The sequence below is a fragment of the Phascolarctos cinereus genome, unplaced genomic scaffold (assembly GCF_003287225.1).
Source record: "Phascolarctos cinereus isolate Bilbo 61053 unplaced genomic scaffold, phaCin_HiC Scaffold_1;HRSCAF=81, whole genome shotgun sequence".
NCBI classification, from domain to species: Eukaryota; Metazoa; Chordata; class Mammalia; order Diprotodontia; family Phascolarctidae; genus Phascolarctos; species Phascolarctos cinereus.
Genome location: NW_027555514.1, coordinates 211,423,878 through 211,445,348, shown reverse-complemented (window position 1 = coordinate 211,445,348; position 21,471 = coordinate 211,423,878). Strand labels below are relative to the sequence as shown.

At 42.1% G+C, this 21,471-nt stretch overlaps 1 protein-coding gene across 5 annotated transcripts in view; it reads left to right on the top strand.

Moving 5' to 3' along the window:
- The window catches only part of FMNL3 (formin like 3), an 80,501-nt gene that overhangs the window by 38,075 nt on the left and 20,955 nt on the right, over window positions 1-21,471 (top strand). For all 5 annotated transcript variants that reach the window (XR_013487617.1, XM_020966044.1, XM_020966045.1 and 2 more), the window contains exons 2-5: window positions 9,716-9,799; window positions 11,751-11,831; window positions 12,096-12,172; window positions 19,466-19,549. Coding sequence is in view for 4 of the 5 variants with exons in the window: in XM_020966044.1 (XP_020821703.1) it covers window positions 9,716-9,799; window positions 11,751-11,831; window positions 12,096-12,172; window positions 19,466-19,549 (326 nt within the window). In the remaining variant the exon portion in view is untranslated. The remainder of the gene's footprint in view (window positions 1-9,715; window positions 9,800-11,750; window positions 11,832-12,095; window positions 12,173-19,465; window positions 19,550-21,471) is intronic.

Sequence of the window (21,471 nt, the reverse complement as noted above, 5' to 3'; positions counted from 1 at the left end):
ACTGAGAACAATGGCCAGATGGGCCCCATCTTACTATAAGTAGAGACGCATTAAGGGTATTTGAGACTCTCCCACCTCTTCCACTGGAGTCTGGGAGTGGCCCTGGTGTCTGGAATTACCCATTTGGTGGCACCAGCCTGCCACTGGCCTGGGGTATAGGGTTTGCCTGGTTCTGCCGAGGACATGGCCAGTTCCGTATGGTCACAGAAGATATAGTTGATTTATATTGTAGTGGCATTTTGCCAATGGCTCAATGGCATTAATAAAAGCATGTGGTACTTAGAACAATGTCCTGTTTCATCTCCTGGTTCTAGACTTAGTTCCCTTGGATGGAAGGCTGAACCAGGCTGCAGGGGAACTTTCCTTTAGGGGGACTACAGCAGTACAGGTGGGAAATTTCAGAGACAGGAATATTTGGAAGGGTGGAGAAGGAGCTAAAGAAGTGGCTGCCTATAGCAAAACAGCATTTTATATTCAGGCCTTTATTTTAAGATTGGTCTCAAGGTGCTGGATTTGAGGTCAGACCACCTGGGTTTGAATCCTGGCTTTGCCACTTGTGTAACTTTGGTGAATCAGTTCCCTTCTTTGACCTTAGTTCTTTCATCTCTCAAATAAAGAGGTGGGATTAGATGACTTCTGCTAAATGTATGATCTGCTCGAAATAAGCCCACTTCCTGGGCCTTTCTCAAAGCCTCCCAAACTGCCTCACTGGGAAAGGTTTTGAACATTTTCTTCCTTTCCTTTTAAGCTTCGCCGTTTTTGCCTCCATTCCTGGGATTACTGTGATTGGTGTAAACCTAAACCAGAAGCCCTTTAAAAAAATAAATTCTTGTTTCTATTTTCTGTTTGGATTTTTCTTGTCCCAGCTCAGGGGGAGTAGATGAAGTCAAAGCAGAGACTCAATCCTTGGAGAAACCTCAAGCCCTTCTATTTTGTGATGGAGGGGGAATGAGGAACATAAGGCTAAGATCTTCCGACCACAGATCATAAGATCGTGTAGATTTAGAGTTGAGGGGGGAGCTTTGGAGGTTGTTAGGCTGAACTCCCCATTTCACAGATGAGAGGTGAAGTGTCTTGTCCAAAGTCACACAGATAGAAAAGGAGCAGAGTTGGGATCTGAACTGGTGCCCTCTGATTTCAGAATGGTGCAAAGCTAGGGATTCAAGCCCACAATCTCTGACTTTAAATCCAGGGTTCTTAAGAGGTTTGGCCCTAGATTAGGCTAGTATCTGCTCTGCACTGACCTGTGACTAAGGTGGGATGTCAATTTTAGACCTTTATCCAGAGCATCAGAGCTATTTCTGCTTCTTCCTTATTATAGACTGCATATGTGTGTAAGTAGCATTAGGGACTTCCCCCCCCACCCCCCAATTTTCTTATCCATTCTGTTTCCAATTTGATTTTCTTTCCTTTCCTACCCATTTTTCTGTTCTGACCATTTCGACTATTTTTCTCCCTCACTCACTAGTTTGCATCTTCTTCAAGATCGTGGCACTCAGTTTAACTAAATGTTTTGATCAAATCCTGGAGAGACAATGAGGAAACAATTGGTGTGGGTATCTCTGCAGGGCTTAATGTTAATAATAACAGCGATAATAATAACTAGCATTAGTATAGTACTTTAAGGTCGGCAGAGTGCTTTGTAGACGTTATCTCACTTGATCTTTACAACAACCCTGGGAGAAAGGTGCTACTACTACCCCCATTTTACAGGCGATGAAACTGAGGCAGAGAGTGACTTGCCCAGGGTCACACACAACACAGGTGACTGACAGAACATCTTTTTTTTTTTTTTGGCTAGGCAGTGGGGTTAAGTGACTTGCCCAGGGTCACACAACTAGTGTCAAGTTTTCTGAGGCTGAATTTGAACTCAGGTCCTCCTGACTCTAGGGCACTATACCACCTAGCTGCCTCCAGGCAGATTAATTGACCAAAGGCTGAGACAGGACTGATTTAGAAGTTGTCACTTTAGAGGCTTAGTACTGCTGATTTCCTGAAGTAGATGCTCCATTCTTGCAAGATTAAGAGCTTCACCTCACATTTATTTAGTGCTTTATGGTTTATGAAGTGCTTTACTACACAACAATCCTGTGAGATTTGTGTGGTATAAGTGTATTATCTCCATTTAACAGATGAGGAAATTGAGGCTCGAAGTTTGTAACTCCCCAGAAATCACAGGGAGTGAGAATTTCCATTCAAGTTTTGTGACCTCAAATGCGGTGTCCTTTTTGCCACCGCATGTCGGGGGGGGGGGATGTGTGTGGGGGTTTCTAATTGCTTCCTTCCCTATCACATTTCAGCACTGAAGAAACAACATATAGGGCAGGTGTCTGCTTCCAGATTTTTCTAAATGAAAATCTTTAGTTTGGCAAGAATCCAGAGGAAAGACTGAGAACAGGATAGCTTGTGGCCCTGGCTGATTCGCACTCCTGGCACCCATCACACATTTCCCCCATTCTGTGTTCCCTTAATTCCTGAGGAACCAAAACTTGATGGGATCCCATGCTTCACTTCTTCCATACACTTAGACTCTGGGCTTCCGTAGTGACTGGCTTTGCCACATGAATAAAACGCAGCTGGACAGAACACACATTCTCACCTTCTCACCTGTGTTGGAAAGTGGCCTGATGCTCAAGAAGGTATAAAGTGACCCAGCTAGTGTCACAGTGGCCACAGAGAAGACATCTTCCTGGTATAGCCAGGAAGTGATAACCACCACAAGGGTGCAGATACACTCTTCCCCCTCTTACCAACCCCTTGAAGTCAGTAGAAACCTATTTTCATAGCTTTGCCTTAGGGGTAATAGCCAGATGACTATGATATATACTCAAGATATGTTCATGGGTTAGTTGGAAGAGCACTGGATCGAGAGTCAGGAAACATGGGGTCTAGTCACAGCTCTGCTACTGATTAGCTGTGTGCAGATTATGTTTGTTATGCAGCATACTTTTATTGCTGTGTTAAACTCATTGCTTCCTATGCTAATATACAATATTATGCATGTATTATTGCTCTGGTGCATGTTGTATGTTTTTATATGTAAGATATATACATATATGGGCAGCTAAGTGGCACAAAGAGTCAGGAAGACTCATCTTCCTGAGTTCAAATCTGGCCTCAGACATTTGCTAGCTGTGTGACTCTGGGCAAGTCACTTAATCCTATTTGCCTCAGTTTCCTCATCTATAAAATAAGCTGGAAAGGGGAATGACAAACCACTCTAGTATCTTTACCAAGAAGACCCCAAATGGGGACAGGAAGAATCAGACATGACTGAAAAATGACTGCACAGCAATAACATACATACATATGTATATGTGTATATATTTATTATACACATGCACTTGGTCACAAATACAACTTTTGGATCATATTATGTACTGTGTTGAGATTTGTATCCCTAGTTTAATGTCATGTTATAGGTGCCATATCATTCATATATATGATATAAATATATGTTTACATGTATTATATGTGTGTGTGTATAGTAGTCATCTATTTATCAGTATTAGTTGCATGCAGTTTTAGTATGTCCCGTATATTAGGTATCTGGTATAAATGGCTGGTGGTTGGGTCATCTCTGTTGGGGATTGTTCCTTCTGCCAGCTTCAGGACCACTTGGCTATCTTTGGTCTAGTCTTCTAAGGTGTGGTGGATAGCTTCTCTGTGATAAGGGTAGGCTGAAAGATGTTTAGTCATAGCCATTACACCCAGCTAACAGAATCTAAGCAGAATGCCCTTCAGCTAAGGTTGCCTTTTCTTTTTCACTCTTTTCTCTTTCTTTGTCTGAGTTAGATATTAAGATATTCTCTGGTTTAGCAAGCAAATGAATTTGAACCAGGGCAAAAGGTAAACTAAGAAATAATGCTAAAAACAGTTCTAAGCTAGGCTTGTTATTTACTGACAGCAGTAGGACCCCCCCTCTCCCCCCATCCCTCTACCCATCCTTCTCAAGTGTCCCAGCTAATACTGCCTCTGCATGCCTCCAGGCATAGTTGTTCACAATATATTGTACTTGGTCCCTATGTTTCCATGGAACTTCTCTAATTATAGTGCTAACATTCCCTCCCTTTGGCTTAAGAAGATTCTTCCTCCAAAGTGACACACCCCACCTCACCACTAAGATGTGGGCAATATAATTTCCTGAAGCTAAGAATTCAGCCTGCTCTTTTCCAGGGTTGTCTCTCATCTGAACATCTCATGTTGAACACATCCAAAATCAGAATTCATTATCTTTCCCCCCAAACATTTCCCTCTCCAAAATTTTGCTATTACTGCAAGGGAACCACCATTTTCCCAGCCAGTTGTCTATCCTTGCAACCTCAGTGTCATCCTTGACTCCTCATTCTGACTCATCCCACAATTTTAGTGTTTTGTTAAATCTTGTCATTTCCAGTTTCATAGCATCTTCCACATATTCCCTTCTCTCTGCTCATAGCAGCCACCACCCTAGTTCAAGGCCTTATCACCTCCTTTCTACACTATTGTAATAGACTTCTGGTTGGTTTTCCACCTCAAATCTCCCCACTGCTGTCCATCCTCCACTCAGTTGCCAAAGTGATTTTCCTGAAGCTCAGGTCTGACTATGTCACTCCACAACTCACTCATCTCTTCTGCCCTGATTCAGTAAACTCCAGCAGCTCCTTATTACCCTTCAGGATAAAATAGAAAATGCTCTGTTTAGCCTTTAAAGCCTTTCATAAGCTGTTCCCTGCCTGTCTTTCCAGACTTCTTATACTTCATTCCTTACAGACACATGTGTGTATGCACATACATGCATGCGTGTGCACACACACACACACACACACACACACACACACACAAAACACAGCCAGTGTCTTTTCACTGGTTGTTCCTTATGCCTGGAATGTTCTCCCTCTTTACCTCTGTCTCCTGGTTTCTCTGACTTCACTATTCAGATTATGTTCTACCTTCTACAGAAGCTTTCCCAGTCTTCCCTACTGCTTATGTATTACCTCTGAGATTACCTTCTATCTACTCTCTCTATGTCCTGTGTGGACCTAGTTGCTTGCATGTTGCCTCACCCATTAGAATGTGAGGTTCTTGAGGGTAGGGACCAGGTTTTTCTTTTCTTTACCTCTCCAAGCTCTTAGTACAATGCCTTCCATATATTAAGCACTTAATAAATACTAGATTGACTGATCATGCTTCACTCCCTCCTCTCCAGCTTTTACCCTTCCCTTCTCAGGTTGTTCTAGGTCTAGAGCAATGAACCATTATCAAATCAACTCTGCCATTTTTCCTGGATGAGGTAAGTCATTCTGTTCCCTATCTGTGGCCCCAGTCATCATCCCTGTACTTTCCTGATCAAAATGCCCCCCCAGCCCCCCCCCCCCGGTATTTCTCTATATGCTATATGTTGTGTCTCCCATTAGAACATAAACTCCTTGAGGGCAGATACTATCTTTATTTTTGTATTTGTATGCTTAGTGCTTCACTCAAATAAAATACAATAAAAACAAGTAAATTCAATAAAATACTTTTATTTTTTACTCATTCTGCCCATCTAACCCCCATTCCAGACTTTATTATGCTTCTCTGTCAGCTACTCCCTTCTATTGCTTTGATAATGTATTTAGGAGGGGAAAAACCTCATCTTTCTCTGTCTAGGTTTTTTCCGTTCTAGAATTCTATGACTCTGGGATCATGCAGAAGCCTAGGTCAAAACTTCACTGTTTTTAGTATTGATTTGTTTGGTTCTATTGGCATCAAATCAGTTTCTACCTATATTGGAATGGAAACTTAATTCTTGAAGGACTCTGCTTTAATTTTTGGGTTTCATATGATGAGGTCGCATATTCAGGCTTCTTTCTCTATCCCATCTATTCTGTTATCCAACCATCTTTCTATCTTTAGTCCTTAATTTGAAAAGTTGTTAGTTTGTAGGTAGTTGCCCATTCTGTTTCCATTTTCCAGCTACTCCCCAATTTCACTCAGTTGGAAATTTTATTTACCTATTCAGGCTCCATAAGTCATATAATAGGGAGAGAATTATTAACACCTTTCACTTAGCAAGGGGCGGGGGAGGCAGAATGGTAAGAGGGAAAGATGCTATCTTCAAAATATAAAAATTTTTCCTTTTCCAAACTATAGCTGCTATATAGAACTATTAGTATAATATGTATTTCAGGTGTTGAAGAAAAATATTAATACTATATTCAGTGTTATAGGTTCAATCTGCCAGAAACAGTTTTACTAATTTAACATTATTCTAAATTGAAGCATTTCTAACTAGAGAGTGAAAAGTCCAAACTGACATAGTCCCCTATGCTTTTGAACATCTTTCTATGACAAAGCAATTTGAAGTAACATTCATAGAAATCTTGAATAAAGAAAAGGTCATGGATTGGTTAAAATACTGCTTTGGGGGTTACATTCAACTGCATCTAATAGAATGATAGTCACTTAATCTTCTAAGAGTACTCAATTCTTTGCTAGACTGCTCTTCTTAAGGATTGAAAGGGCTTCCTCCCTATGACCAATACTCTGTCCCCAGTGACTTCTCGAGATAGAGAATGCAGTGACCTTAATTAGACAAAAAGTACTTTTCATTTTACATTTTATCACCTTTAATCTATTTTCCGGAGGCATTAGTTTTGTTTTCGATTTGACCTTTGGTTTTGACTCTTCTATTCTTCTTTTTCCGAAAGGAAAAGTCTGAGAAAGGTTAAGCTGGAGAAAATTTTTTCTTAATATTATCCACTGAATTAAAAAGGCTCCAAAAATATGCTTCCACACAGGTATACTATGTGTTATAATAAAAGGATTTTATGAGTTGTTCTGATACTCCAACTGTCACATATAATACTCTTCCTGTGTTTCTGAGTTCCAAACAGTTGACATACAGATAAACTTTTCAGTTCAGCAATTGTGAGTATGTTGCATCTGTGTGTGTGCATTTCAGTGCCTGCTATGTTCCAGGCCCTCTGCCAGTTACTATGAGTTACGAAGATAAGTAGGTCTGCCCTTCACGAGTTCACAAACTCTTGGATTATCAGGTATATACAGTAAATACAGTATAAGACATGTGATAAATGCCATAAAAAATACAGATGAAGTAGTACGGGAGCTCAGAGGAAGAGATTAAATTTTGTTTGGAAGAAGGTCACATTCATGAAGGAGAAATCTGTTTTCTTTTTCCAAAAAAAAAGTTTTAATTTGCACTCTGCATCCATCACTTCTCTATGTAGAGGTAGATAGTGTGTTTTATCATGAGTTCTTTGGAATGGTAATTGGTCATTGTGTGCATCAGAATTCCCAAGTCTTTCAAAGTTGTTTGTCTTTACAATATTGTCTTTGTTTACAAATTGTTTTGCTTCCATTCACTTCACTCTGCATCAGTTCATACAAGTCTTCCTAGGTTTCTTTGAAACTGACCACTTCATCGTTTCTTTTTTTTTAATTTATTTTGATTTATCAACGATCACTTCCATAAGCTTTTGAGCTTTAAATTTTTTTCCACCTCCCCCTCCAAGAAGTGCGTAATCTGATATAGGCTATACATATACATTCCTATTAAACATATTTTCACATTAGTGATGTTGTAAGGAAGAATTAGAACCAATAGGAGGAACCACAAGAAAGAGAAAACAAAACAAAACAGAAGAAAAAATAGCAAATAGTATGCTTCAATCTGCATTCAAACTCCATAGTTCTTTCTTTGGATGTGGATAGCATTTTCCATCATGAGGCCTTTGGGGATATCTTATATCCTTACGTTGCTGAGAAGGGCTAAGTCTATCAATATTAATCATTGCACAATGTGGCTGTCACTGTGTACAGTGTTCTTCTGGTTCTGCTCACTTCACTCAGCATCAGTCCATACAAGTCTTTCCAGGTTTTTCTGAAGTCTGCCTGCTCATCATTTTTTATAGCACAATAGTATTCCATTACACTCACATACCACAAATTGTTCAGCCATTCCCCAATTGATGGGCATTCCCTCAGTTTCCAATTCTTTGCCACCACAAAAAGAGCTGCTATAAATATTTTTGTACATGTGGATCCTTTTCCCATTTGTATGATCTCTTTGGGATATAGCCCTAGAAGTGGTATTGCTGGGACAAAGGGTATGCACATTTTTATAGCCCTTTGAGCATAGTTCCAAATTTCTCAAGGAGAAATCATTTAAGATGAACCTTGAAGGATGGGTGGAAGGAAAAGCATGATAAAGTTTTAGAGAGAAAGCATTAGGCTTGCTCAAGAACAGCAGATAGCATTGTCTGACTGTTGCATCAGGTGTTTGCAGGCATGTAGTGGGAGAGGAGTCTGGTAAATTAGGTTGGAGGCATATTTTGAGAGGGCTTTGAGGCTGCCTGGGAGAGGCAGTGGGGAGTTCTTGAGAATTTTTGAGTATGAGTGTAACATAATTGGAGTTTTACTCTACAAAGGTTAATGCAGCAACAGGGTATAATTGATTAGATAGGCAAGAACTAATTTAGAGGCTGGGTTGGTAGTAGTGGAAGTGGTTGTAAAATTGGGGACTCTCTGAATATAAATATATAGGGAAAATAAAGATATTGTCCCAAGGAAGTTAGTGACAGGAAAAAACACCAAAACACACAAGAATATTGATAGCATTATTTGTGGTAACAATGTGTGTCCAACAGTTAGGGAAAGGCTGCACAAATTGTACTGTGTGGTCGTAATAGTCTGTAAGGAATAATGAATATGAAGAATTCAGAGAAACATGGAAAGACTTGTAAGAAGTGAAGAGGATGAATAAAGGAGAACTAAAAGGACAAATGATGACAATAACATAAAGACAACAAAGCATGAATCAAATACAAGGGACAATGTTGATGCCAAGTTAATAAAATTAGCACATGTGCTTTCTGTTAACAATTGGTATGGCGTAGGGACTGAACCCATGATTTCACTGATACAGGAAACCCCTACTTGAGGAAAATGGCAATTAGGAGTTTCTAGTTGGCTGAAGGAGAATAGAACTGTTAGGATACCTTAATGCATGTCTAGTGCCAAAGGAGACTTCAATCAGAGGGGGTCTGATCTGGAGCAGAAATGGCCCCAAGTGGGGTACAGATGATTAGTAAGCGAATATAGGCAAAAGTAAAGTGGGGGACTGGAGTTACTTCTGAGATAGAGAAGGTTAGACCTAGTGTGATTTCTGGAAGCCCAGGGCATGGGCAGCCAGATTGTTTTGCTCCACGTGACTCTTTCCCCTTTTCTCCCCTAAAGCCTACCAAGGAAGACCTGACAGGAAAAAGGGGAAGTAGTGGAAAATAGACAACAGTCCATCAGACCTTTCTAGCCTTTGAAGCTTAGATTATTTGAGCCTCTCTCTTTTGTTAGTGAAATGTCTTTACAGACAGCATGGCATGGTAGAGAAGACTGCCTTAGAGTCAGAAATCTCTTATCTGCTACATTTTGGTTGTGTGACCTGGACAAGTCACTAACCCTCTCGGGCAACTTTCCAAGACTCAAGGCTCCAAGACTTGGAGAAGAGCTGTTAGGCTGCATTGATAGAGGGGGTTTGCTCTCCATTAGTTCCCTGTACTAGTGAAAAATGACAGGTTCACGGACCTTCTTCTTCTGCTTGCCCCACTCCCATCCCCCAAAGTGCATTGAGGCAAAGTCAAGGGACCCAGGAACAGAAAAAAGGTGGTGTGGTCTATTTTCCATCCAGTTATTGTACCTTAACAATCACGGACTCATTTCTTTTTTTTTTTTCCAGAGCTCCATGAATCTGCCTCCAGACAAGGCCCGTCTGTTAAGACAGTATGACAATGAGAAGAAGTGGGACCTCATCTGTGATCAGGTACTGGGGTCAGCAAAAACAGGAAAGAGAGGAAAGGGGCATCACATGTGCCAGCCAGGCAGGTTTGCTGCTCCAGTTCCTTGAAGAATCCATTCTTGAGATATCAGACATTACTTGACCTAGCTTCTGGGGCTTATCATTCATGTTTGAGTGGGACACTTAGGATAGGGGTCTAGCTAAGTGGCAAAATTGCTTTTCAGTTTCCGCAGGACTTCTGGTTTGGTTTTTTTTTTTATTTCTCCAGAAAAGCAGTGACCTAGGGGGCAATTTATTGGAGGCAGGGAGTATAGTCAGCTCTAGACAGATTGAACTTTTTCAGCTAAAATAACGCAACACTCAGGTCTGTAGCACAGGGAATTCCTAGGTCAGAGCCAACTCCTGAGTCTTTCCCAAGGTAGGGGAATAGGGTTAGGCTCATAACGGATTCCTTGGAATTGGCAGGATCTTCCAAATGATATTTTATCCCTTATTCTGCCTCCAGGCAGTATTATCTATGACCTTTGCTAGGTCTAATTATTAACCTCTCCAATATAGGGAATATTCTTTATGCCCTGTCAAGTCTCCTGCCTCTGTGTCTTAGCACCTTCCAGGTCCAGAAATTCTTTATGACAGGGTTAGCCCTGTGCTTTGATTAAAAATCCATTTCTTCTGCTCTGCTCTGAGAAAATATGGAGAAGTTTTGGTCATGATTCCCTTCCTTACTGAATGGCTATTCAGTAATGTGTTATCTCCAGTTCAAATAAGCTCAGTTCTTTTACATATTTCTCATAGTTTAAGTCCTTTTTTTCTAATGCTAATTACCATCATTGTTCTTTCCTAGTTCTTCACATTTCATAGTGAGGAGACCCAAATTTGTCCAAGATTGTTAAGGATTTAACTAGTACTAAATAGTGTGAGAATATGATTTTTGCAGTTGCCTTCTAGAAGGTGTTATTTCTCCTTGGTCATTTAGGATTTCTTTGACATGTATATGAGGAAGCACTGTGTTCTAAGCACAACACTTAGAATTGAGAGACCTGGGTCTAAATTCTGGCACTGATATTTATTACCTGTGGGTGACTTGGAACAAATGACTTTTTTTTTTCATTTTTTAAAAATTAATTTATTTTGATTTAAGTGTTTGAGTTTTAAATTTTTCTCCCCCTTCCTCCCCACCACCCTCCCCAAGACAGCGCAGAATCTGATATAGGCTGTACATATACATTCCTATTAAACATTTTCACATTAGTCATGTTGTAAGGAAGAATTAGAACCGGCAGGAGGAACCACCAGAAAGTGGAAATTGGAACAAATGACTTATAAATGACTTCTAGAAAGGGGTAAGAATACTCCATAACCTACTGAACAGGGATGTGGTATGGAAAGCACTTGCTGAGCTTTGAAGTACGACATAAAGTGAGATCGATCGATCGATCATATGAAACTAAGCAAAGGGGAGATGTAGTGGCAGCTATAGTCCTCTTTGGATCCTCAAAATAAGAAGATCAGGCTCCTTCCTCAGGTTTCAGAACCTGGAAGGCTGGTTCAGGAGATGAGATATTTGCAAACTAAGCCCCATTTTTCTCTATCCCTCAGATATAGGCTGGCCTTGAAAACATTAGGAATTCATACAAACTCTATTGTCAGTCACTCGGCAATATTGATTGAGCTCCCATGTGTGTAGAGAGAATTGTACTAGACACTTTAAGCAGTAAGTAAGACATGTTTTTGGTTTGGCACCTCAGTGTTAGAGATTAAGGATGAAAAAGCCTTTCAGAGGCTCGTCTCCTGGAATAGCATGAACAGTTTGCATAAAGGGGTATATCTGTGGGAAAGGGGCAACATTTTAGGGCAAATATAGCAGGAGAAGGGGAGAGGAAGAAGACTAGAGAATGGGGAATATGAGTGGTGTTGGGAGAACTGATTCCCATAGTGAGTACTGTGACTGCTGTGTTGTGCGCTGCCCCTGCAGGAGCGATTTCAGGTGAAGAATCCTCCTCACACTTATATCCAGAAACTACAGAGCTTCCTGGACCCCAGTGTGACACGGAAGGTGATGTACCTTTTATGCAGAGTTTTGGGTTTTAATTTCTGTGCCCCCAGTGATCTTATGCAGTTAAAAGAACGTTTTCATTGGGAAATGGGGGTGGGATTGTGGGGGATTGATCTGCCTCTAAGGGAGAGGAATTGAGGTGCTCTTACACTTTAAGAATCACCTTAAGCTGTAGCTCTGGAATGCTGTGCTTCCTGCATTGCTTTTGTTCTACAAAATTGGGGTGAGGTCCTCTGGGAATGACTGAGAATTTGATGTTTGTAGAAGTTCAGGAGGAGAGTCCAAGAGTCGACCAAAGTGCTGAGGGAGCTAGAGATCTCTCTTCGGACTAATTACATTGGGTAAGTTGGACCAGTCCTCGGTGTCCACAAGCAGGGCTGGCTGTTGCAGGTGGAGGAATATTATTGTTCACTTAGAACTGGCTCATTGATCCCTCCTCCAACCTCTGCTCGGAAGAGTGGGCCTGTTCCTGTCATGGTTTTTTGCTCTGGACTCCTTATGGTTACAGGCTGTTCATTTTCTGGCTTCTTTCCCTGTCAGCTCTGCCAGCTGATGACTAGATAATACTGGCAAGCTGAGGCCTTTCTTGGGGTCTTCATCCTGCAGCTTTGTGTTTTAAAAAATTCCCACAGCAACAGGGACTAAAGTTTTTCCTGTGGGGTGGAGGCAAGGCTTGAGTCAAGGGAAATCCAGAGAAGCCTCAGGGAAAGTTCATTTCAACTGGGCTAGAAGCTGTGGCCCAGCTTTTGCTATTTAGGGCCTAGAAACCTAAGGGCTGTGTGTGCTCCAGGAGGATTCTGAGAAAGCAGATCCCCTAGTTGACAGAGCTAACCCTCCTAAAGAGAGGTTATATTTCAGACCCAGGAAAACTCTCCCTACAGAGTGGGGAGAGGCTCTTGCTTCTAGACTCTGTTCTGTTCTGCTAAATTGTTGAATTGGTACATGGGCACTGAGCTAATAAGTTTGGGCTTCTCAAGCCCATGAGAAGGTAGGAGAAGGAGCCTGGAAATAATGAGAATGCATAGAGTGATTGTTGTAGTGAGGGTGAGATGGAAAAGTGCACAGCTTTACTGGGTCAGAGCTAGACTGGGAAGGATATGTAACAGTTAACCCTGGGGTGGAGCTGAAGATAGGGAGATAAACTATAGACCAAGAACAAACTCTTAGCCTCATTTAACTATCAGCCTTAGACTAGAAAGGCCATTTGGTCTGAGGCCATTGACCTGAGTAGAATCCCTCTGTAACATTCTTAATAAGAGATCATCGGGCCTCCTGCTTGATGACCTTCAGTAAGGGGGAGCTCAGTATTTCCCAAGGTTCCATTTTTGCACAACTCTTAGCTGTTAGGAAGTTTTCTGTTATATCAAGCTGAAATTTGCCTCTCTGCGACTTCAGCTCCTACTTCCCTCTGGGGACAACTCAAACAAGTCCAACCCCTATTCTATAAGATAGCTCTTAAAGTGCTGAAGACAGGTAAAATGTTCCACATCTCCCAAACCTTATCTTCCTCAGGCTAATCATTCCCAGTTCTCTCACCAGATCCTCTCATATGAGGCCTTCCATCATTCTAGTCACCTCCTTCGGACATTTTCCTGCTTGTCTGTTTTATACATTATTATCATCCTATCCACCTTGAATAGCCATCCCATTCCCTCTTGGAATGCTCATTTTCTTTGCCCTCCAACAAGGCTAAAAATCATTTCTGTTGACCTCAGCATTTGTAACAAGCCTTGGATCATTCTGGGCTTTTCTTCAAATATGTGGGGAGAAGGGGCACACTTGGGGCCTGAGGGGAGACTAGAGTAGGACTGTTGCCAGCTCTGAATTCCCTAACTTCCTGTGAGTAGCAATGGAAAGAGTAGACAACAGAGCCCAGTGATGTCAGATGCCTTTTTGCCTCTTGTCCAAGCTGAATGTTGGCAGGTAGCCACCCACTCGTTTATCCACCCTACATATAGGTTGAGCTAGAGAGGGTGGGAGGCAGGCAGGACACCTGTTCTCTGCAGCAGTAACAGGAAACTCCATCAGAGACATTCCTGTCCTTTATAGCTGCTGTCCTACCTATGTGATTTCCCACTCACACTATCAAATCAAATATTGAAAACAGCTTTTGAGAAACTGGGGATCTTTATTTGGCAAATTTTTAAATGTGAGTAGGAGGAAGGATGCCGGGGTTTGATGTTGATGTTCCTGATTGGGCCTAATCACTGGAAGAGATGCAGACAACTTTCACAGATATGAGCCCCCCATGCTCATCCTGTCACATCCTCAGAGAATTAAGTAGCTTGTCACTGCCTGCATTAGTTCAAAGAGCTCTTCCCTGTCCAGGGCTTCACCTGTAGTTCTTACGAAATTCCCATTGTAGTCAAATGGAACAAGAAGTAAAGGCCACACAGTAGTAAGTGTCCTTTTTCCCCCTGATTTCTTCTATCTGATAACCTTCCTGACTAGAAAGGAGCTACAGCTATAGCAGTATGGCATTTGACCCCTTGTGAATCCTCTGCTTGTCTTCTGGACTCAGGATTTGCCAGTAGTTGTTAGAAAGGACTATACAAATCATGGGATTATAGCCTCTGGGATACTGGGCTCCAATATTAGAGCCTTCTCCTTGCCTTTTTCCAAACCATGGCCCTATTTCTTCTCCTCCTACTGGAGTGTAGATTCTGCTTTTAGGACTCTGGGCTCCTGTAGGTTAATTTTCATCTTATTTAGCCCAGAACCAAACTGTCACCCCATTTTTCAGACATTTGCAAACCATGCAGCTGTGTGAGTGCTCTTGAATTCCCTTCCCCACTTTCTAACCTTAGCTCTCCTTTATCTTCCTCTTTTAGAATATAAATAAGCAACTTGAGGTCCAGGATTGTCTTGTTTCTTTTTTGTATTCTCAGTATTTAGCAGACTGCCCAGCACATAGGAAGTGGTTTTCTTTTTTAGGATACTACTCTCTCTTGATTTTCTTCCTACCTGTTTTGACTGTTGTTTCTCAGTCTGTTTTACTGGATCAGCATCCACAACAAGGCCCCTAACTGTAAGAGTCCCCAGTATGTCTTGGCCCTCTTCTCTTCTTTCTCTTGATGACCTCATTCACTCACATGGGTTTAATTATCACCTCTATACTGATGATTATCTATATTTACAGCCTTGGGGGGGGGTGCGGGTTAAGCGAGAGGGGGAAAAAGAAAAAGAAAGATAGGATAGAGAGACACTTTTCTGGCAAGAGAAGGCCTCTCAGAAAGAGGCTGAGCATAGAGATACTTGATATGCTGGTCGTCCCCTGCCAGAGATGATTCATAGAACTGAAGGAAGAAATTGAAGTTAAAAAGAAACAACCTCAAAATGTAGAAGATGCTTGTGATGATAGATTAATCAGTCAGTCAGTAAACATAAATTCCTACTATGTGCCAGACACTGTGCAAAGGACTAGGGATCCAAAAACGGTAAAAGGTAACCCCTGTCCTCAAGTAGCTTACAGTCTAATGTGGGAGGCAATATGCAAACAAATCTATACAAAGCAAGCTATATATAGGATAAATAGGAAATAATTCAAAGAGGGAAGGCATTTAGAATTAAGAGAGGTTAGAAGCCTTCCTATAGAAGATGGGATTTTAGTTGGGACTTAAAGAAGACAGGGAAGTCAGTAGTCAGAGTGGAGGAGAGAGAGCTCTCAAAGCATGGGAGATGGAGTGTCTTGTTCATGGAACAGCCAGGAGGACAGGGTCACTGAGTGGAAGAGTATTTGGTGGACAGTAAGGTATAAAAACACTGGAAAGGTAGGAGGGGGCTAAGTTATGAAGTGCTTTGAATGCTAAACACGAGGATTTTATATTTGATCCTACAGGTGATAGGTAGCCACCAGAGTTTATTGAGTAGAGGGGCGAGGGTGACATGATCAGACCTATGCTTTAAGAAAATCACTTTAGTGGCTGAATGGAGTTGGATTGGAGTGGAGAGAGACTTGAGGCAGGTCAGCCCATCAGCTGTCCATGAGTGAGGTGATGCGGGCCTTGCTGGAGTGGTGGCAATGTTAGAGAAGAGGAGGCTTATTTAAGAGATGTTGCAAAGGTGAAATCGACAGACATTAGCAACAGGTTGGATATGGGAGGTGAGAGATAGTGAGGAATCCAGGGTGATTCTCAGGTTGTGAGAGCCTGGGGGACTGGGAGGGTGGTGTTGCCCTATACAGTAATAGAGAAGATGACACAAGGTGGGGAGGTGTTAGGGGGAAATTTAATGAGTTCTATTTCTGACATATTGAGTTTAAGAATGCTACTAAACATCTAGTTCAAATTGTCTCTTGGGGATGTGAGATAGGAGATCATTGGAGAAATTGGGGCAGGAGAGGGAGATATGAGAATCATCAGCATAGAGATGGTAATTAAATCCAAGGGAACTGACAAGATCACCAAGTGAAGTAGTATAGAGGGAGATGAGAAAAGGATCCCCAACAGAAGAATCCTGCAGGACAACTACATTTAGAGGGTGTGACTTGGATGAGGATCCAGGAAAGGAGACAGAGAAGAGGCTGTCAGATAAATAAAAGAACTAAGAGAAAATGTCCCCCTGAAAACCTAGAGAGAAGAGAGGATCAGTGAGGAGAGGATTATTAAAAATGTCCAAGGTTGCAAAGAGGTTAAGGAGAATGAGGATTGAGAAAAGGCCTTTGGATTTGGCAGCTAAGGGATATTTGGTATCTTTGGAGAAAGCAGTTTTGGTAGGATGAGGAGGTTGGAAAGAAAGTGGAGGCACCTATTGTAGATGTCCTTTTTAAAGAATTTAGCCTTAAAGGGCAGAAAAGATAGAGGTTGATAATTATGGATGGGGAGGAAGAAGGATCAAGTGAGGGCTTTTTGAGGATGGGGGGAGACATGGGCATATTTGTAGGCACAGGGAATGAGCCAGTGGAGAGGGAGAGATTGAAAATAAGTGACAGATATAGTGTGGATGACAGAGGAGGCTGTGTGTTGGAGAAGACAGGGTTAGCCTTGGTAAAGAGTAAGGACACCTCATAATGTGAGACAGGGGTGAAGGAAGAGAGAGTGGCAGAAGGCATCCAAGTGACAGGAGTTGAGGAAGGGAGAAGAAGTAGTACACAGCAAATGGTCTTGATTTTTTTCTGTAAAATATGAATCAAGGTTCTTAGCTAAGAGAGTGAGGGGAGGGGGAGCCATGAGAGGTTTAAAGAGGGATGCAAAGGTTTGGAAGAGCCACTGTGGAGAATGGGATGGTGAGCTGATAAGGGAAGTATAGTAGGATTGCCTAGCAGTAGTGAGGGCCACTTGAGAATATGTAACATAAATTTGTAGTAGACTCAGTCAGAATGGTTATGTGATTTTCTTCACCTTCATTCAGAAACACATGTTTAGGAACAAAGGTGACAATTATTGGGAGTAATCCAGGGATGAGAGTTGTCTGGGTATAATCAGTGCAATGATAAGGGGGCAAAGAATTCAAGAGAGGAGGACAATATAGAGTAGAATTGGTTCATCAAGAGGTGAAGATGAAGAAAAGAGGAGAAAGTGGCTAGTGCAGGGGATATGGCCTGGGAGAAAATTGAGGGGTCAAGGGCTTGAAGGTGCCAATGCAGACAAAGAGCATAGGGTTTTATAAGGGAAGGCAGAGGGAGAGGTTATTGTTGGGTAAGGGGATTTCAGAATTCTTGAACATTGAGGTGGTAGTTATGGGTGATGGCAAGATCAAGGATATGACCATCTTTTGTGTAGCTGAGGTGGAATGGAGGAATAGCTCATGGAAAGTGAGTGGGTTGAGGAGCTGAGTGTTTGAGAGGGAGTCGGTATATATGTTGAAGCCCCCCAGAATGATTCTTTATTGATACCTTTACAAATTATTGATCTTTTTATTAACCATTCTCAAGATGAAATCCAAGAAATGTTCTAAGAAGTTAAGAAAAACTTGAAAAATGAAATTCAAGCATTAGAACATTTTAGCATTAAAATTAAAGCTGCTGAAAGAACTGATTTGAATACCCAGTTATGTGCAAAGTATAACTTTGGACTTCAAATCCAGTAATCTTGCCATTATACCATAGACGGTCCCTGGAAAGGACAGGACTGGGGATGGTTTGTGCCCAGAGAAGTGGTAATCCAAAGACAAGATTTTGGCTCCCTGACTAGCATTTCGGAGTTTGACCTGTGACTCTGTCTTATCCTCCGTGTGTATTTTGGGCTAGGAAGGTGTGAGGTGGCACTGAGGACAAGAGAACAAACTCAGAGATGGGAAGAGAAGAAACCTGGTTGTCAGTACCCCGTGAATCAAAGGGTGCATCAAAATGAAATGGCAAGAGGAGCATCTAAGTTGGACTGCAAGAGAGTACTTCACGCCTTGGGGAGGGTTCCACAAGGGACAGAAAATGGATTTCTGAGCCGCTTTTACTTTGTTTCTTGCTTACTGTGTGCGTTGGTTTCTCTGCCTTGCTTAGGTGCCCTTTAACCTCTTCTCAACATGTCAAGGGCCTGAAAATAGCACTGTGGATTCAGACAGGAAATGAGATGGGGGTGGGGAGCTGGAGAGCAGACAGACAGGAAATGGGAGGCCTGTCAGCCCCCGGGAGAGGAAGCTAACTTGAGGCAGCTCCGGTGTCAGCTTCAGCCTGAGCCTGCTGCCAAATCTCCACCAGGCCTGGCTTTCTGGGCCAGAGCCGGCTTTTTGTAGCATGAAGGGTGTGGCCTGCCGTCATGGTGCCTGGTGTCCAACCTGTCTCCCCCACCCCAGCCTTCCCACAAGAGAGGAAGTTTGATAGAGATTGTCCTGCTAGAGCTGACAGAAAGTTACATACACCCTGAATGAACAGAAAACCCCAGAGATTAGGGAGCTTAATGGGTCCACTGTGTGGGAGTGATTCTATCACACAACGTAGGTGTGTCCAGGGCTTCTAGTTTTCAAGGTAATGCCTCTTAGTGGCATATTTTAGGATTGAAAAAAGTGGGATGTCCTGGACCCTGACACTTAGTTAACATCATCAAATTATTATAGAGTTGTTAGTTTGTGGCCATGATTAGGCATTTAAGGTATTATGTCCTGAGCCCAGAGATAGGGAAAATAGATTCTCCCATTTGCAGGACATTAAGTAGGTCTTAGGGCTAGTAAGATAGGTCTACCTCTTAAGGCTTTGGCTTTTAGAAACCCTCATCATATTGGAAACCACCCCTTCCCCTGGCTGATCACTCTGGGTTACTGTGACTAGCAAGTGTCCTTAATTCAGGTTTCAGTGTTTTTGTCTATCCTTAGCCAGGAAAAAGCAGCAGTCTAGAGCATAGGTGTCTGCATATGGCATGAACCAAATTGAAATATAATTGGGAAATATTTAACAAAATAAATGAAAATACAATAGAACATAGACAATGTAAATATATGGTTTTTCTAAGTGGGTATGCAGCCAGCATTTTTAATGGCCCCTGTCTCTTTTTGAGTTTGACATCACTGGTCTAGAAGGCTTCTGGGAAAGGGGCTGGTTCCTTCGCCGGTTTCAGGGGCAGTCTTTCAGACCAGTGTCACAACTCCAGGGACACCTTTGAAAGGGTCTTGACTGTTGTCACTGATGTTCCGTACTCCACCCTCACAGTGTACCAGCTTTATGAAGAAGAACAATGCTGAGTGTCTGCATTTCCTGTCTGCAGGTGGGTCCGAGAGTTTCTGAGTGATGAGAACAAAGGCCTGGATGTGCTGGTCGATTACCTGTCTTTTGCACAATGTTCTGTCATGTGAGTACAGTATGGAAGTTAGAGTTGAGAAAAGTAAAGGGAGTAAGCAATCATAGCCTGGCCTCTTGGTTTTCCTCTTTGACTTAAACAGGCAGTGACCTCTAGGCCGAGAGATAGACTGGATGGAGAAGTGCTTTTGTGGTTAAGTTTCAGGTTTTTTTAGTGGGAGGAGGAATGCTATTACTGGATAAACTCTCTCTCAGCCATTCAGATCCTAAAAGTCCTTATGGAAAGTAGAATATAGAACATGCTTTTGGAGAAGTAAGCCTGTATACAGGTAAGCAACCTTTGTTTCTCTTGAAATGATTGAGTGTACCACTGGTTACTTGGACTTCAGAGATCATTGGAACAGTCTTTAGAGGGGGTTAGAAGTACCTCTGATTGAAATGAAGAGGAAGCTTGTAATTAATGACTGCTGACATTAGGAATCCTTCCTTTTTTTTTTTTAATTTTTTTTTTGGCTAGGCAATGGGGTTAAGTGACTTGCCCAGGGTCACACAGCTAGTAAGTGTTATGTGTCTGAGGCCAGATTTGAACTCAGGTCCTCCTGAGTCCAGAGCCGGTGCTGTATACACTGCCCCCGGAATCCTTCCTTGAAAGCTGGTTGGAGGCACATTGACCGTGGGAGGAGAGTTGCTTGTTTTCCTTCCCTTCCATATTCCTTTCAGAGGTAGTACAGGTGGAGAAGGGCCTGAATCGAAGACAGTGCTGAATATACATTCACAACCCCACCTAAGAAATGAAAACCTACCTGGTAACTGAGAGAACACTAATAAAAATGATGATGGTGTTGTGATGATGATGATAACTAGCTTTTTAATAGTACTTTAAGGTTTGCAAAGTGCTTTGCTCCCACAATAACCCTGTGAGGTAGTTACTTTTAATAACCCCCATTTTACCAATGAGGAAACCGAGGCCAAGAGATGTTGTGACTTTTAAAGTTCTTCATTTGCCAACTTAATCCTGGTGCTTTCCTTTGTATGCAACCCACTCCCAGAAGTCTGATCAGTACTAGGAGTGTATATTCCAGTGCTCCTCCTGTGTCATCCCTTCAACCTATCCTTTTCCCACTTTAAGGAAAAAAAAAAGAACCTAATCTGCTTAGTAAAACACTTGGCAGCAATTTCAGTATTCAGAGAAACCCAGACCTAATCTGCTTGACTGTCAAGCTTTAGAAGACTGCTGTGTCTTATGCACTTCAGTCCCTAAAGTCTCTAACTTTTGTTTTGACATTGGCGTTTGCTCAACGAGATTCTAAGTTCCTTGAGAGAAAAGAAAGAGTTCTCTCATAGCTGACCATATTGTGACAATTTGTTATTGTTTTTCAAGTAATTTTTTAGTCGTGCCTGACTCTTTGTGACCCCATTTGGGGATTCCTTGGCAGAAATACTGGAGTGGTTTGCCATTTCCTTTCCAGCTCATTTTACAGATGAGAAACTGAGGCAAGCAGGGTTAAGTGACTTACCCAGGGTCCCACAGCTAGTAGTTATCCAAAGCCAGATTTGACCTAGGTCTTCCTGATTCCAGGCTGGTGCTCTATCCACTGCACCACCTAGCTGTCCCATTATGACCATATTGCTAGGCAAAGTCCTCTCTTCCACCATATGGCCAATCGTCATGATTGCCCTGAGGATTTCTAGCCCCTAGAAGTATGGACAGGAGCTCCAAGCTCTGTGGCCTTGTGGACACATGGTACCCTCATCACCCTGCCATGCTCATAGGCCAGAAAAAGCTATCAGAGGTAGATTCCTAGATACCCTGGAACTGTGGGCACATGATCATACCTGGTGCTCCCACTCCCCAGTAAGGCGGTTGATTTCACCACAGGGTCATAGCTTTTGATTTAGAACAAAAATAGATGTCAGAGGCTATCTAGTCCATCCTCCCTCATTTTACAGATGAGAATACTGAGGCTCAGAAAG